This window comes from Ixodes scapularis, unplaced genomic scaffold, assembly GCF_016920785.2.
Source record: "Ixodes scapularis isolate PalLabHiFi unplaced genomic scaffold, ASM1692078v2 PGA_scaffold8__174_contigs__length_109621045, whole genome shotgun sequence".
Classification (NCBI taxonomy): domain Eukaryota; kingdom Metazoa; phylum Arthropoda; class Arachnida; order Ixodida; family Ixodidae; genus Ixodes; species Ixodes scapularis.
In genome coordinates, this window is record NW_024609883.1 from 91,851,323 (window position 1) to 91,870,080 (window position 18,758).

The 18,758-nt window shown below is 46.8% G+C and overlaps 1 protein-coding gene across 1 annotated transcript in view; it reads right to left on the bottom strand.

Annotated features, from left to right (window-relative positions):
* The window catches only part of LOC115312790, a 64,421-nt gene that overhangs the window by 36,639 nt on the left and 9,024 nt on the right, over positions 1-18,758 (bottom strand). The window contains exons 2-3 of the mRNA XM_029971715.2: positions 11,605-11,693; positions 3,024-3,119 (exon numbers count right to left, since the gene is read on the bottom strand). Of these exons, the coding sequence (XP_029827575.2) occupies positions 3,024-3,119; positions 11,605-11,693 (185 nt within the window). The remainder of the gene's footprint in view (positions 1-3,023; positions 3,120-11,604; positions 11,694-18,758) is intronic.

Sequence of the window (18,758 nt, forward strand, 5' to 3'; positions counted from 1 at the left end):
ACGTCTTTCAACTCTACCAGACGTCTCATGCTGTGCCCAGGGGTTTCGGGGGAGGCAGTAACGTGGTGACGGGGGTGGCTGGCAGCTGGCGACGTTGTTGGTCTTCGAGCGCCATGTCTCTGGTTCGATGACTGCTCCGCCCAGGCTACAGTGCTACCAGGTAGCTCTTTCGGTGTCGGTTCCGTGCATTGGCCGTGAACCGCTCACTTCTGCCACCATGTAACTGCGACAGATAAGTGCGTGCGTGACTGTGCACTACGTCACAGTCGGGTTAGTCAATTTTCGGAAATCAATCTTGTCAGGTGTCAATCACAGTCTGGAATCGCTGTCTGGGATCTCAAATTTTTAGAATTATATCTACAGGCAAAGTTTGTTAAGTACGGTGATAACAAATTTATTGAGAAACAAGCAGCATATATTGGTTCGGCAGTAGATACAGTTCTTTCGGAAATATACCTAGTTTCTTCAGATCTATATGTACATGATTTCATTCAGAACGTGTCTTCTGATACCGTCCTTATAAGGCGTTATGTGAACGACAACTTGGTTTGTACCAGTGATCCTTCTCTGTCCGCCACGCTAGACAATTTCCTGCATTAAAGGTGCTCCAGAGCTACCGTTTTCAGTGGAAAGGGCTAAAACAATCACTAGCAGTTCTAAGAAATCCAGTTGAAAACTCCGTCGATTCGTGTTAGCCACTAAGGGAAAACAACATCAAAGCAACTCCTGCCTTTGGTAGCTGCAAGTCGAAATATCTTAAGTCTCGCATTGTCCGAAACCGCGTGAACAGTGCTCTGAACAAATTATGCTCGCATTCAAAATCATTAAGTCCTCGCTACAATGCCTTTTTGACCGTTTTGGCACGGCTGGCTATCCAGAAGATTATTCATAGTAACCCTGAGACGTAGGAACAATAAAAAACCAAGCCAGAGTGGAAAGGCTGCCGCCATCAATCAGCGACGGCGGCAACGAGGTACGTGACTTGCCGCGGTCGCTCATAGATGGCGGTAGGTGTCCAGAGTTCGGTGTCTTCATTTCTTTGCGGGGGCCACGATACTGGAAAAACTAGCCCTTAACAGCTCCGCTGTAAAAACGAACAGAACAACGAAGTCTCTTCGTCTCAGGGTTACTATGAATGCCATTCACCAGCTCGCTTGTGTTTTTTTACGTTTCTTCCCGAAGGATTATGTTTTTTAAAGAGTTAGTGTACCTTGTTTCCTTCAAAACGAAGAGACAGGGGGCTTCGATACCCACCAAACACGTATTTCTTCATTTTTTCCATTGTATCTGCCCCAATCTCAAATCGGACGGTAACACTTACGGTATCGGCACAGTGTTTCAGAATGGTTTTAGACTAAGTCGCTTGATCCCGTTTGTTTCCGCGAAGACCGCAAGTGCCGAACAACACAATGAAAAGGATGAGAATTGTGTGCCGGGTGTACTGTACAAAATTCCTTTCCACTGTGCCTTTTTCTACATAAGGCAAAGCAACTGCTGCCTCAATGACCGATTAACCGAGTAAAAACGTTGCGTTAAGAACCGAGCCCCTCCTCAGAATTATCAAAACATGCTATTGAGTGCATTCATAGTGTACCGCTCTTGCAGTCCACCTTAGTTATCTTAACCGATAGATGCGGTCACACACGGTAAGTAAATAGTTGCTCACTATCATTATTAATGGTAATGCGCTAAATACTCCATCCCTTAATTTAGATACAAAGTTAAGATTTCTACAAATCTGATCGTTTTGTTTTTAAGCAACTTCACTCGCAAACCTAAGTATCGGATTGCCTTTGTTAGCCCTAGCAATCTTTCTTTTTCTGTTCTTTTTTGTGTTTGTTTGGGTGTTCGATGTTCAAGGTTTCTTGGCTCACTGTCCTGTTGGTTTGTTCCAAAAAAAAGTAAACCTAGCTTTTTTTTGTGTTTCTTATCTGGATGCTTGGGTGAAATGATAAAGGTTAAACGCAACTTCTTTTTTTGCTTGTTGTTTCGGATTTCTGCCAAGTCCTGTGTGGGTTGTCTCTTGAGTTTAATCCTTCTTATGTTTTAGTGTGGAAAATGTTCTCACTTCATTCTCTTCTTTTGGTTTGTGGGAGCACCGAAGCCCTACATAAACACGCACTTCTGTGATACATTTCAGCTGTGTTTGAGACTGTACGTGTTGTGTTGTCCTTTGAACTTTGAACTTGAACTTTGAACTTTATTTCAGCAACATTATGCCGAGCACACCGGACAAAAAGCTAACAGAAGCTAGGTTGACTCCTTCGTTTTAGCCTCAGTCTCGGGGTTTTGTTCCAAATTATGTTAAACATTCACCAGCTCGTTTGTGCCCTAGCTTTTAGAGCGCAGCTCTTAGGCGCCCGTTTCCGGCTTGAGCGTCGTCGCCGGCGTAACCGCGCGTTGCATGATGGGTGTGCGCGTGACGTCACGTGTGACGTCACTAGGGTGAAAGTTCCCCTTCGGCGCAGGCGTAACCGCGCATTGCATTATGGCCATGAGCGTGCGACGTCGCGTGCGACTTCACGAGGGTAAAATTTCCCCGCTAAATGTAGTGGAAAATTACCCCGCTAAATTTAGCGCCAATCGTTTACCCTCGCGAGGTCACACGTGACGTAACGAGGGTAAAATTGCTCCGCTAAATTTAGAAAAAAAAAATTCCCCGCTGCAGAAAAATATGTTCACTATATTTAGCAAAAATTCAGCGGAAACATTTTCCCGCTAAATTGAGCGGGGAATTTTGTCCACTAAATTAAGCTGGAAATTTACCGAAAATTGCCCGCTAAATGGGAGGGGAGCAGGAGAGGAGGAGGAAAGGGGGAGGCCGGGGCATACCCTCCGCCCCGCCCCTTTTCCTTACGAGCTGCGGTCTAATTCGGCATTACACAGAATTATAAACTTCTTTCATTTTTTTTTGTTTGATAAATACATTCTTTTATAAATTAAATAGAAAAGTTGTGGTCTCAAGGACACTTGCAAAAGTTAACAAAGTGAGCAGGCAGCGAGAATATTTCCTCGTGACTTACCACTCTATCGCCGGAGCAAACCCCATACGGCAACTCCGGCCTAGCGCCGCCACTGCATCTAAATCGGCAGGATTCAGGATCATAATCATCGAGATCCTAAAACACATTCACATATTGTCATGGATAAAAAAAAAGTAAAGATAAGTAATTAAACAAAGCTGCATAAACCAAAAATGCATCAATTTGTTCGCAAAATATTATCTCGATCCTACGGATCAAGTTGCCATACACAAAATGTGTTTCGGCAGAATCCTTTGGGGCCTGCGGCGGACGCTTTAAATTTATATTTTCTATTATAATTTCCTTTTCATTTTATTTTTATTTCTGTTTTTTTTTTTTTTTTTTTTTTTTTTTTTTGTTCTGACCTTTAGTTGGAATTATTAGTGGATAGACGCCAAGCTAGCTGCCTTTGTCTCCTCTCGATGTTTGAACTCGTTCGAATGCCGGACGCCGGCGTTCACGTGCGAACAGCCAGAAGAGACAAAAGCGGTTAACTTCGCGTCTACCGGCGTTCGCGCTTGAACAGTGAGTCGAGCAAACGGCAGCTAACTTTACGTTTATAGAGTCAAAGTGTGATCAGTGAGAATAGATCTCTCTTGAAAGTGTGGCCTCTGCTCGAAGTTGTGGAATTCTTGCACAATGGAGGATACAAGTGCGAGCTTCTTGGGTTCGATTGCACCTTGGTAGGGTTTGGCATTCTCGAGATACAATAAGTGTATCGCGATAGAATTTCAGAAATCATCTTAGTATTTATATTTCTGCATCGTGATACAATTTTTGCACAGTATTTTTATTTCAGTATCGAAATATATTTTTCATGTATTCCTTGTATCGCAATACAAACACGGAGCGATTTATCTCGTTACAATGTTCGATAAATCAGTGACCCCCAAGTGAATGCTCAAGAGACTGTTTCTTCATTATTTCTTGCTTCAGATGAGTAGAAGATACACCCATGAGCGATCTGAAGGTGAACAGCCGTTTTTTTTGTTTTTGACGCTCCTGCAAGTTTTGGAACAAGCTCTGTTCCAGAAGATGGCTAGAACGCAAAGTTTAGACCGCCAAGCCACGTACATTTTAGACGTTGAGAGTTAATAGAGCTTTAGGGAGCCGTAAAACAGGCAAGAAACCAGGTAAGGTGTTCACCTTCATATTGCCGGCGGGTGTACAATAAATGAAATCTCTAGGCTTTGTTAATATATCAAGCGAAGGAGGGTTTGTTTCTAACATTATGACTCCAACATTAGTGACTTCCTTCTCTATATTCCACAGATAAGAAATGTCTTCCGGGTTGCTTCAGTTGGGCTAACTTTTTTTTTGTATCAAAATATTGAAGGCCTGGGAGTACGAGCTTCACAACTCTAAATTACACTCCCATACCAGTTTACTAGGCTGAGCGTAAATATTTTTTCTTCAAATCATCACACAAAAGAACATTATTTCATTTTAAGTCTACGTCTTGAAGTTACTGCCGAAAAGGTACCGACATGGAACTAGAGGATCCCTACCTGTCGGGGATATTTGGGTAGATATAAAATTAATTTAGGGGTCTATGTTATATTGCTTCGAAGGCGTGCAGTATGTCTAGAGAAGAACTGCTCTGCATTTTGGATGAAAATTATTTGCCACTTATTGATGGCTATCTTAGTTCCCACAGCTTTATGATCAAAAGAAAATGGCAATTCCACGGAAAAAAATAATTTCGGACTCGAGATCGTCAAAGTTGAACTTCAATCTTTACCTCACGGTTATTATAAATTTTTCTGTTTATTGTAGGATTTGTTTCTCGCCTTAGAAGGACGCGTTTTTCGTATGCCAACGAAGCCTACCCATTACCACCTCCAAGCGAGGTCTGCGTGTTTAGAAAGAAGCGAGAAAAACAATATTTGCATCGTTAAAAGCTTTCCCACTGAGAAAAAGGTCTTCTTTGGTTTTAATATGAACTCGTCTTCGTTGACACTTGTGCAACGCTTAATCTCGTTTCCTAATAGAATTTTTTTTTCAAATCAGCAGCGGCTGACCAACGAACTATTTGAAAAGCTAGTTCTCATAAAATGTAGTAGGGTGCACCAGCAAAGTCGGATCTTTACTTTTGTTTTGTATTGCTTCCATATGAAAATATTGAATATGTAGCAAAAAGTTGTTTTATTACTCTATCACAAATGGTACCATTTTAGGTAATACAAGAGTTGTCATCGCAAAAATATTATTTTAAAATATATGCGAGTAATACCGCCCTGGCAAAATGTATTCCGGTATCTGTATATACAAATATATTTATATTTTTCAAATGTATCTCTGATACGTATCGCTATACTTTTGTACAGATGCATTCCAGTAACAATATCTTAAATATTTGCGTTAGGTATCTCAGTATTTGTATTTCCAAATTAATTTTAGAATATCTCTGCCCAAACCTGCGTCTTGGCTGCACGAGACCTGGTGTATCGGCATCACAAGTCGATCCACCAGCATCACAACCGCACGTTCTATCCGACTGTCATGCAGTTATTCGAAGGCTTAGGACAGGGAGCATATCTCCAGAGGCCGCAAGGCTATTAGCTAACCAGGTGAAGGGAAACGAAAAAAAAAACACGTTAGGGCGATTTGGGCACCGGGTCACGAAACAGTGGATGGAAACAGGCAAGGACATGCCGTAGCCCTAGCAGGAACTTTCAGAGCACCAGACAGTGAGAAGGCAGAACAGATACACCCACTTCCAAACTAATATTCCGAGTTATTGTCCTACCTGCGCGGACGATGCGCGCACTACCCCACTTCACACAATTCTCTCATAAGAGAGGAAGCAGTCACATGGAGGCAGTTACAGACAAGCCCATTTCCCAACTTAGCGATACTACATAATATTTATTTGACTAGGTATTCCGGCGAATGTCCACATTGCAGAGACTATCTGTCCTTATAGCATGTCACATGGAGTTGCACAACAAATCCCTCCCTCCTCACACTCGACACCCTTACCCTGGAAACTTGAAAGCTATGCTGCTCAGCTCAACTCCGAAGATCAGCGCCAGTTTATCAACAAAGCGAGGTAAGCGGCCGAAAGCACAGGAGCCCTGGACTGAGGGCCCCAACCCAACGAAACTCAAGGCAACCCTTTGGAAATGAAGTTTATTATCTCTCTCTCCTTTGTGACCTCGTGTATCAACTAGGCCTGCATGACATTGGGAGATGCACGATGGAAGTACGTCATGCGGATGTGGATACCCCGTCCTGTACGCTATACTCCATGAAAAATGTCAACTTGATAGGAGCTGTGTAGCAGAGTTTGTCAGAAACAGGAGTGGTTTCCCACCTTTGGGAAGGTGGACGACCACTCTAGTTAATACAAAATGCATCTACTAGCGTCGATTGCGTCGCATGCGTCGATCTTGATGTAAAAGCAGGTACACTTTAGAGCAAGACTCCAGCGGGTCTCTAAAGGGGTATTCACACGAGGGAGAAATCCCCGGGATTTCTCCCCGGCACGCGCGCATCACGAGATGAAAACGCGAGGCTTTTGCACATCGCAAAGCCTGACGTTTTCGTCGTTGGATGCGCGTGCCGGGGAGAAATCCCCGGGATTTCTCCCTCGTGTGAATACCCCTTAATGAACACAACGGCTTCTCTCTGTATTGGCGTTGAGGAGGCACTGCACAACTTTATTTGCACCAGAAGAAGTTTTCTGATATCTGCGCGTACTTGAACCGGCAGATAAAAAGTCACAAGAGAGATATTTAAGTGACGAGACCACCTCTGTGGGGAGAAAGTACTTAATCTTTAACACTCGGTTAGCAAGATCTTCCCTGGAAGTATACTCTAAATTACGCTTTTAAATACACCAATTCGGTTTATTTGACTTGCATATCAGGCCCCTTCACCCAGCTTCTGCGCGACAAATCTAACTTTAGTAATTCAAACAAAAACAGGATTCGACAGCCATTTGCCTAAAGCACTATAAGTGCCCTTCCTTGTACTCCGACTATGTGACCCGAATATTACGTGTGAAAATATTGTACACGTTGGTTCAAGGAGTCGAATAAATCGGTAGACCTACTGTGACCAGACGCATGCAATCGACGCGGTACGACAAAAGGTGCACTTCTCATATGTGATTTTCAACAAAATTGGTCTAGCGACGTGGGTGTTGTGGGGCACATCGGAAGGGTGGTTTTCATTTCAACCGATTTTCATTTCAGCCTTCTCGTTTCTCCCTTCCCGTTTTAGCCGGCACAAAAATAACTTTTCATTTTAAAATTTATCACTTCACCCTTTCTCACTTTCCTGCTTGGTCTCAACTGGCATAAAGCTCTTGCTGTAATCGACTTAGGAATCGTGCAATCCCAGAAGAAAATGCAGTGTTTACATTCGGTGGATATACGTTCCACGATAAACGCTCGAATGCGAATGGGACTGCTCTGTGGCGTCACGCCAGCTGTAGTTCATCCAGCTGATCTGCGCCAGTTCTGACGGAAGGAGACTATCTCGGGACAACCCTTCGTAAGTAAAGCGTATATTCAACTCTGTAACGGATAAATGAGAGTATTTGATGCGGTTTTGAACGTTTTTGTGAATGCCCGTAATACATTCCACGTTCCATTTATTATTTCTTCAGAAGATCACAATCATCCTCCTGAAGAAACAATCGTTGTCAAGGGCTTGATTACGGTGGCACTAAGAAAAAAGAGTTGCGTTAAATCCACACGTCGCTTCGCCGACAGTCTACAATGAGGAGCTCCTTCACGTGTCTCAAGCTATACATTCTGTGAAAAGCGAATAAACACTATAATTTCTGATTAAGGCTTGAAAAGAATGTTTTTGATCTTATTTCTTGTTTGAACGCGGCCGAGGTAATTACAGAAGTTCCCACTTTCACAAGGCTGAGGAATGCCATGTACAGAGAACGGCGCCGTCATCAGCCGGAACTTCCTGCAAATATGGATGACATTCAACTCAGCCCCTTGTACCAGCAGATCGGAGACCGCCGTCCCTTTTTGATAATTGATGAGAGTAGTGTTCATAAATCATGAATCTTAACATTTTCTGCGTTTGTCGTCAGTAAAAATGATGTTGGTGACGGCATATTTGTTTGTTGTGTCCTACATCATTGACCAACTTTTCACAATTCACGTAGAAACAATCACCTGCAGTGTACTTCTTTTTGTCCCGAAGATCTCGTGAGACATGTGTCCCAGCATTTCAAAACTTGAGGAATATGTTTAACGCTACAGGTATCATGTTCCCCGATTCTTAATTATTTCTCACAAACATCGATCGGACATTGATCGCGGAAATGTTAATTATATTTCCGACACAAAATCCACCAAGGGTGTCATTACTATTTCACGAAGCGAGAGTAGGCGGTAGTGCAAAAGAGGCGGTCTGCAAACGGCGTGCTTGCAAAACGGTACGATTAGGTGACTTATTAGAAAAATAGTAGCACTGGCATTCGTTCCAGTCTCCGACGCACAGCGAACGTAGCTCTTTTTGTACCAGGAAATACTTATCTCGTTGCTTCAGTCGTCACCCTTGAGCTTGATTTTTTTTATAGTGCCTGGATGAATCCAAATGTTGCCACTTAACAGTTCAACTACCACAAAAACCGCGAATCATGGACTCACAACCGCATAAAGTCGTGGCACCGATAGATTAACGAAATTTCAAGGAGGGCCCAACCGAACATTTAGTTTCACTGGCTTCATCAAGACAGATGAGGGCTTAACAAGGCGGAGCACCAACGTTTACGGACATCATCTAAGACACTGGTTTTTGAGGATGTCCCCAGGCATGGTTCTTCTAACACCGTGGTATGTGACGTGTCAACGGGTCAACCCCGCCCGTTCGTTCCTCTTTCGTTTCGGCGTAAGGTTTTTGATGCCATCCACACATTGGCCCACCCTGGCATACGAGCCACCCAACGACTAGTTAGCTCCCGGTTCGTGTGGCGGCGTGTGAACACCGACGTGCGCGAATGGGCAAGAACATGCATTGACTGTCAACGTAGCAAGATTCAACGTACACGGTCACCCCCTTGACCTCCTTCAATCCACCTGACGCTCGTTTTGCTCACATTCATGTCGACCTTGTGGGCCACCTTCCTTCATCACACGATTACCGATACCTCCTGACATGTGTCGACAGGTTTACGCGATGGCCGGAGGTCGCCCCTATGAAAGATGCAACGGCACTGACGGTCGCTAGGACGCTTGTCGACATGTGGGTGAGTCGTTTCGGGGTGCCACAAACCATCATCACGGACCGCTGACGACAATCTGAATCTTCAATGTTTAAAAACCTCCCTCACTTACTGGGCGCACAGCATATTCACACCACCGCCTACCACCAAATTTCTAATGGAATGGTAGAGCGCTTTCATCGGCAATTGAAAGCTGCCATCAAAACACAGGACAAGACTGCGTCATGGACGGAAACCCAGCCTTTGATAATGCTCGGCATACGCACAGCGTTTAAAACTGAATTGAACTGCAGTGCAGCCGAGCTGGTCTATGGAACGTCTCTCCGAATACCAGGAGAAGTTTTCCAACAAGCCTTCAATCCCCCAATTGACAGAACCGAGGACTATGCTCACCGGTTGCGGCTTCTAAAGCAAGACCTACGCGCCGTTGCTACAAGAATTCCTTCCACACGGAGTACCTTCGTCAGCCCTCATCTGGAGAAGTGTACATATGTATTCATTCGGCACGACGGTGTCAAAGCGCCTCTCCAACCTCCTTACGATGGCCCTTTTCCGGTGGTTTGTCGTGACACTAAAACATTCACTGTGCTAATCAAAAATAAAGAACAAGTTGTGTCCATCGACCGGGTCAAGCCCGCCGACTTGGACTCCAACAGTGCAACCTCTACCATCTGACTCATTTTACAGAAACCACTAAAAAGCCCACGCCGCTTTAATCGTCTAAAAAAAAAAAAAGGACGACCGCTTCGTCGCTGCGCCTCCTCGCTAGGGGAGGAACCGATCTCGTCGGGGCTGGTGGTTCTAACTGGATGTATTTTAAAATATCTTTGTTGCACCTTGCAAAAGGTGGGGCCGTGCGGGCCATGTGAAACAAGTGAATCAGCAAAGATCACAAAATATTTGAACTGGGGTGTAAGCCTTTTGGCGGTGGGATTTGTTTACTTGATTTCTCGAAAAAGACAAAGGCACTGTCAGGTCTCAAAGTATTTTGGGTGCACAAGGATTGCATGCCTGAAAATGTAAAGCGAAAGTAAAGCTCCAGCCGCAGCTCCGTTTTCACCGTCTGACATATCACCCGTAATTTTATTTTGCGCAAAGTTTGCTTGTCAGAACTGTATACAAGGGGTTATTTTCAATAACTTGTTAAAAAAGGGGCTATAGTAGAAGTAACCTATGTTTAAACTAAACGATATGAGGCAGTACAAACTTAAACTTCAGGCACTCATTAGTAGAAAATATTATCAGTAAATAGTTGCACGCATGTTCATAGCGAAGAAATTGACTTTCGCTTTTTCTTTCTTTTTTTTTTGGCTAGTGAAATCACTGATCTCTATGTCTATTTGCTGGATCGCGTTTGACCAGCTCCGGCTATGGACCGGAAGGCGGTCACTGGCGGCCATCTTTAGGTAGAGTTATATCATCTCTAGCCATCATAGTAATATGGCGTACAGCGCAATGGCGGCAGGGTACCATAAAATAGCCGTGGATCTAGTACACTGTACCGGGGGAGATATTTCGTGCTTGATTGAAGTTGTTCGACGACGCAGATTCTTGAAACCCGGCGTGAACGGTAGCCTCATCTTTGAGGGCCCGGAGGAAGTTCTACGAAAGCGCAGCACCGGGGGAAAGCAGCGCAGCTCGCATCGAAAGCAGACTCCTTACCGGCGTCTGCTTTCGATGCTAATTTTGATGCGACTTTCGATGCGAGCTGTACTGCTTTTCCCTGCTGCGATTTAGTGAAACTTTCACCGGGTCCTCAAAGATCGGGCTACCGTTCACGCTGGGTTTCAAAAACATGTTTCGTCAAACAATTTCAATCAAGCACGAAATATCATCCACCCTATTTTGACGGCAGCCTGCCACCATACCTGCCAAAACGCTGTCTGCCATGGATGGATGACAGTGGCAGCAGGAGCTGTACCTTGGCTAGAGGTAATATAATTCTACCTAAAGATGGCCGCCAGTGACCGCATTCGCAGAGCGGGCAAACGCGATCCAGCAATTGTCATTGAGATCAGTGAGTGAAACATACCAAAAAAAATACATTAAAAATAAAGCTCTTCTGGATTGCTCAAGTCTAGCTGTTTTAACCTCTTGAATGGCTACAGCGTTCGAGCTTGTCAAGCTAAATGTTTCACCTGACACCAGTAGAAATGACGCTGTAAAAAAAGCATTTTCACTCAAGTACTCTTATGTTTACGCGATATGTCCATAACTCGGTTAGCTTGTGCGTGTTTCATAACGTACGGCGTTTCATACCCTACACAGTATTTGGATAAAAAGGTTTTCAACGATCCCGATTATAAAATTTAGGAAGTCGCTTTGGATTATCTAAACCAATAACTACTTTTTAATGGATTGTTTTCTACGCCTCCAAAGACTCACACCAGATCCTTCAAGTCCGCACTTTATCCTTCCGCCATGTTCAATAATATCCATACAGTCGTCAATTTCGGTTCCAGACAAGAACCAGTCTGAAAAAAAAAAAACATTTGGAATGAATGTACTAAAGGTCGCTGAATCATGTCAGCAGCTTATTTTAACCCTGCATGAAAGGAAAAAGAAAACATTTGATATCTATATTTTTTCACTTCTGTTTTCAACTTTCCAGTTCACATTTCACCTATTAGGATCGTATTCAATTCTGCCGTGTACTGAATAAAATGTTAAAAGTCCGAACAAAAACGGGGAAAATAGCGATGCACACACACGACAGAACAGCACTTTTTTAGCCACTACTTTTTAATAGCAGCATCGTCATCTATATATACGCACATTATTGCCCAATAGGTATCGTAACCAATCGCACACTTAAAGACGCCCATCCTAAAACGCCATTTCACTCTTAGTAAAATGATTTTTTTTTTATGGCTCTTTTTGATTGTGCGATTGGGTGCGATGCGGATAGGGTAATAATCTGTGTATATATTGTCACGGGTGGTGACGAAAAACAAAAAATAAACAGCAAGGAATAAACGTTTAATGTGACGAACTTGTGCCAAAAATAAAAGGTACAAAAGATAATAACAGAGCGTCGCGGGCGTCGAAGTCGGCGTAGCAGCGGAGACGAACGCTGGGGCGAGACTGACTGCAGATCGCCACGCGGAGCCCCTTATGTACACGTGTGGGCTTCTGGAGTAATCGGCGTGGAAGGTTCGGCGTGTAGAATATTCCGACCTCGAACAAGCAACACGGTTCTCGAATTTACCAGAACATTACTTTACAGAGTCTACAAAAATCGTGCCTCCGCGGCCAGGAATCGAACCCTGGCTTTCAGCTTGGAAAGGAAGCGCGATAACCGTTAGGCCACGCGCGCGCTGCCTACTTGGCAAGCTGCGCGCGCGGCAATAGGGAGTTTTAGCGAGTCGTTTTTCAAGCAAACGGTTCCGAAATCACGAACGGTACAGCTGGTCCGTTCCGTGAAACCGTACCTCAAATTTAACATACTTTAGCGAATCGTGAAAGTGGCACGACCGTGTAAACGATGATGATGATTGGGCTTAACGGTGGCGCCATCTTCTAGTAAACATGTGAAACATTCTGTAACGTGTAATCAGTGGCGACGGTGGCGGACACCGTGGTGGCGGTTCGTGCTTCCGGCGTACGACTGATGTAAACAAGACGGCCAACGTAACATTTGCCGGTCGGAATTTCAAGAACTGCGAAGCTAGATAGAGTAAAAAGTGTCTGAACGACCGTAAAGGTATGTGGTGTGTCTCCGTCATCTTCAACTTGAACGATCGTTCACGTTGTGTGCCGTCGAACCAAATCATTTCGTCTGCTCGCGGTCGCCACGGCAGCTAGTCTGTCCGCAGATCGCAAAAATTTACTAGCATGCGCAGTTTACAGCATTCACGATCGCTTACCATTGTGAGCAGTCCTCGAAATGATTTCGTTCAACCTCTCAAATGAAGCAGATTTAAACAGGACGACAAATCGCCTCCCTCTGTCCTAAGCCTAACGCTCGGCTGGGTCGGCGAAGGCGGTCGCCCAACCGATCGCCATCTTTTTTTTACCCGAGTCGTGAACGGTGCTGGCTGCGTTGCGGTGACGACTCGGGCGGCCGGAATGGGAGAAACGAACGAGAAGAGCCTCCCGACTCCCCGAACGACTCGCGCGCGCATGCGCAGTGGCGTCGCGGATGCGTTCGAGGGCGAACCGTTCGTGTGGAAACGACCTGCTAAAACTCCCTAATATAGGTGACGACGGTACTATTAAAACACGAGTTGAGAGTAAAAAGTCTGTCCGGTCGTGCGTGTATCTTCATGGTCACCGTTTTTGTTCGCGCTTCCAACCTTTTATTCAAGACGGACCAACTTGCCCCAACCTTTGTTTTAATGCACTGCTGTGTACGTTTCATTTGTTGCATTGAAAGCAACTGTCTCATTTCAATTGAAATATATAAGCATTGACAGTTTTGGGACGTACTTTAAATGCATTGTACTTAAAGGACAACTTTAAGTAGGTTTAGAAAACTTATACTTTACATGAAATGCATTATATGGGTGTGTCCTTGTACTTTACTAAAGTTCTTATTTTTTTTCGTATGCTTTCCGAGGAAAGTGCAACTCCCGACTTCAAATTACATTGCCCAAAGTTGCTCTTGTTAAATTTGTTTCACAAAAGGATGCGTTGTCAACTCTGAAGAAATACTCGCAGGGATATTCTACTCACACAAGAAGTGCGAGCAGATGACTCATCGCTCCGTTTGTTGTCGGGACGGCTTCTCTGTAGCTTTTCGGACTCTCGCTACCTTTCGCTCGGCTAGCACAAGAGAGGAGGTTAAAATATTTGGAGAAAACAATTCGTCTTAATGTAATAACTGAGACTGTGGTGCACAAAATCTAAAACTTTTAAGTCGAAGGAAAAGGAAACAGAGGAGAACGTCTCAATTTTTCAAAACGTTCTCCTCTGCAGTCTCTATTTATGAGCACCACAGCCTGAGGTGTGGCATTATGATTAATTCTCACCAGTTCGCCTGCACACTCATTATTTTTTTCGTCAAGGAGAGGAACTGCTCTAGAAGAGGATTGCTTGCGGAAGCCACGGGGCTGACGTCAAGCTCTATCCTAGCACGTTTAACCCCCTTGGGTGCAACAAGTCAGTGCAATCGGCGCCAAAGTTAGAAATCGAAGGGTCTTATTAGTTGGGCGTTATTTCTGAAGATAAAGCTTTTTGGCCACTTTACTTCATTCAATATTCACCGCCATATTCGAAAATAAGTGATGTACCCCAGATTACCCGATGGGCTATGTATCCAGTTAAAAAAAAAAAACATGTTTACAGGAGTGGAAGGGCGTCATGAAAGATTGTGTTAGGTGTACATGTACTTTACTTTGAAAGTGCATCATATTTATAGCACCTTACTTCAAGTACATTGCAGCCCACGTACTTACCACTTTACTTTAAGTACATTATCTCTCATTTGCTGTATGCTTTACTTAAAGGGGCACTGACACATCAAAATCCTTTTTTTTTTTCTTATCAAAAACGATTGAAAACCGATGCCGGCACATTACTTTCAAAATTTGAAACTTGAGAAATCAGTAATTGTGAAGTAAAAAAACAATTTCCAAATGCCGCATCTGAAGTTTGTGGGAACCACGGGTTCCCCGCATCCCTATCTACGCCTAGCTCAGGCAGGCCGTGGGACCTCGCCACGTAGGGGGCGCGTCCGGATGCGAGGGCGAAGCCGTATTTTCTGGTGGGCGGCTTTCCCTCGTCCTTCTCGGGTGATTTGCCTAAGGCACGCCCCTCGGGATCATGACTTGGACGCGTCCGTCCCTCCGGGGAGCCACCTACATCCGACCCACCCCGGGCGCGTCCATTCCCGCAGGCTATATAAGACGGCCCTAGCCCAACGGGCGGGACTCTCGCTTGGGGAGGCTCTGCTCGACGGAGCCTTCATATCCTTATCTGATCCTCCCCCTCCGTGATACTGTCAATAGCGGCAGCGCGGACTCCGACTGGTGATCCTGTCAAAAGAGACAGCGCCGTCATCTCCAACATTGTTGGCCTTTGGGCAAGCGTGTGACATTTGGGTCAATAAACACGTCTTTATCCGGACCCAAGGAACCTTCTGTGTTTCTAAGTGGTACCCCCAAAGAAGGGGATTCCCACATCTGGCGCCCCAACGTGCGGCCTGTCCGGCGATTGCAAACCAAGCAGCACTCTCGCAATGACAGCGAACCAGGCCAATTTCCGGCCAAGAACTTCGTGGACAGAGGGAGAGGCGAATGCCCGAAACCCGATGCCACTCAACGGCTTTGTGGCCACACCAGCCACGCACGGACACAATGAGCAAGTGTCCTTTCAGCCGAGCTTTTCTAATGGGTATGACACACACTGCCCGGAATGCAACCGTGGCACTCCTTCTCGGAGCGCGCCAGCCCTCATCGCTGAGCCAAGCCCACCCGCGACTTTCGAAGTCAACACGGGTCCGACGAGACAAGAGACAATGACGCAACAGCAGGCAAATGCAGCCTCTTAAAGCTTCGATCTCTTAACCTCAGACTGGCCGTCAGCTTCTCCGCACGGAGATAACACTGACGCCGTCTACGAGCCGCAGCACAGCACAGCTGCTACAGGCGCAACAAACCACTTGGCGGGCCCATACAGAGGGAACAACCCGCCAGCCGCACATGCGGAGAGCGATTCTCACCACAGAGAAAACACGCTAGGCGGATATCACCCCCTGCTAGAAAACGCAGCTCGGGTGATCGAAAGCCTGACGGGCGCACTGCAAACAGCAGTTAGGCCCCCGCCGCCGACACGGCCACCGGTCAGAATCCCTATCCCGACATACCAAGGGTACGGAGACCGAGTGAGCGCGACAGACTTCCTCGAAAACCTGAAAAAGTACCAACAGGCCATGGGAATGTCGGACCACGAGATACTTGAACGCATCTTGCCAATCTCGTTGGTGGACCAAGCGGCGCGGTGGCTCCGACTAACCGAAAGCCAGCTGTCGTCGATTGAGCAGTTCCGCAAGGCATTTCGCCAGGAATTCCTCCCTGCAGACTACGAACGCAGGATGAGGCGAGAGCTCGAACAACGGACCCAACACCCAGACGAGTCACTGTTGGAGTTCGTTAGGGCGATGCAAGAGCTCTTTGAGCTAGCAGAACCCTCAGCGCCCAATGCAGAGCGGGTACAGCGAGTCATTAGACAATCGCACCCGACTTTTGCGGCGTATCTCCGAGGCAGTCGCTTTCGCGACTTGAACGAACTGGCCTCGGAGGCTCGGCGGATTCAGGGAGACATTCTTGCCGCACGAGCGTATCCTCCCCTACCCCCAGCATCCGCGGCACTCGAGCCGCGCTGCGCGTGGAACGGTGACGCGGCGTCCCGAAACAGGAGACACGAAGCCGCCCACTACGCAGACGAGCGAAGTCGAAACACGTACGACATATCAGGTCGTGCGCTCGACCCGTACTCCTATGAACGGCGGGCAGCAGAGACTGCGCCGCAGTTCAACAGGCGAGATCGGACCACAGAGTTACCGACGCCACGGGAGGAAACGCGGCCAAAGCGTCCAAACACACAGGACGAAAGGCGCGGCGCACATCAAAGCGCACGACAGGACTCAAAAAAAGTCCCGCAACAACGTTGCTTTCGCTGTTATAGCGCCAACCACCTGGTTCGACAATGCCCAGAACGGCAGAACCCCGGTCCCCAACAGTCGGGAAACGAGCAAAGCCGCCGATAACCAACCCGGTGGCTCAAAACGGCACGGAGCAAGAGACTCTTTTGCCTACAGCCTACAGAATAGGCTTTCCGACCGTCACGCTAGCGCCATTCATAGCCCTGACGATTGTCGCTCGGACGTTCAAGGCACTGCTGGACACAGGAGCCAGCGCCTCGCTTTTCGGCGACGAAGTGTTCACCTACCTCCAGCAAAACTCAGTGCATATGAGGGAGGGCAACACAGCCTTTCGACTCGCTTGCGGTACCGCCCATTCAAGCGGTACTGTGCGGTTGGTTGCGAGATGGGAGAATCGAGTAAGACGGCAACGCTTCGTTCATCTCCCCAGTCCTTCCGTTCCGATCATCCTGGGCACAGATTTTCTCGCCAAAACAGGGATCGTGATCGACGTGAGTAGCGGTGGCTACCGAGAGGGCACATTCGCACCTCTGAAACCCTTCTGCGAACCCCCAACGCCAGAAAAAACACTGGTTAATGGGGCAGACAGCAGCTGCCAAAACAAGGCAACAGAATCACAAAAGCCGGGTATTAACCCCCCAACATGTACCCCGACGCGGTTGCAAACAAGCGCCGTAGCGTCGGAGGTCACCCACCCCCTGCTGACTGAGTCATGCTGCGGGTCAGGGCAAGAAAAAGCCCGTTTGTCGACATTATTGCGACACTTTGGTTGCGAGATGGGAGAATCGAGTAAGACGGCAACGCTTCGTTCATCTCCCCAGTCCTTCCGTTCCGATCATCCTGGGCACAGATTTTCTCGCCAAAACAGGGATCGTGATCGACGTGAGTAGCGGTGGCTACCGAGAGGGCACATTCGCACCTCTGAAACCCTTCTGCGAACCCCCAACGCCAGAAAAAACACTGGTTAATGGGGCAGACAGCAGCTGCCAAAACAAGGCAACAGAATCACAAAAGCCGGGTATTAACCCCTCAACATGTACCCCGACGCGGTTGCAAACAAGCGCCGTAGCGTCGGAGGTCATTCACCCCCTGCTGACTGAGTCATGCTGCGGGTCAGGGCAAGAAAAAGCCCGTTTGTCGACATTATTGCGACACTATGACGCCATGTTCACAGAGCGTCCCGGCTGCACAAACGAAGTGCGACACCGGATCGACACGGGCGATGCGCTTCCTCGGAGGCAAAACGCACGACCCGTCAGTCTAGCTAAACGAAAAGCCATCTACGTCGCTTTGGACGAAATGATCGAGACCGGAGTTGTCCGGCGGTCAAACAGTCCCTGGGGATTTCCCGTTGTGCTGGTCCCAAAAAAGGACGGCAGCTCACGGCTCTGCGTAGACTACCGCCGTCTAAATGACGTAACGCGGAAAGACGCATATCCCCTTCCGAGCATTGACTCGATCCTTTCCAACCTCGGCAGCGCACGGTATTTCACAACCCTGGACGCTAGCCGAGGCTACCTCCAAGTTCAAATGGAGGCTGGTGACGAGGCAAAAACAGCCTTTGTGTGTCACCGTGGGCTTTTCGAATTCACAAGAATGCCTTTTGGTCTGTGCGGAGCGCCAATGACGTTTCAACGCTTGATTGACCGAGTACTGGGAGAAGCCAAATGGAAACATGCAATGGCCTATCTCGACGACATTGTCGTGTACTCCAACACCTTCGAAGATCATCTACGAGATCTGAATGATGTGTTCGACAGGCTAAAGGCTGCGGGTATCACTTTAAACCCAAAAAAAAGCCCAAATAGCCGAAACCCGAATCAACTTGCTTGGGTTCACGCTCGATTGCGGGCGCATCACGCCAAACCCCGAGAAGCTAAAGTCTATCCGGGAGTTTCCGGCGCCGACGGACGTAAACTCGCTCCGTCGCTATCTG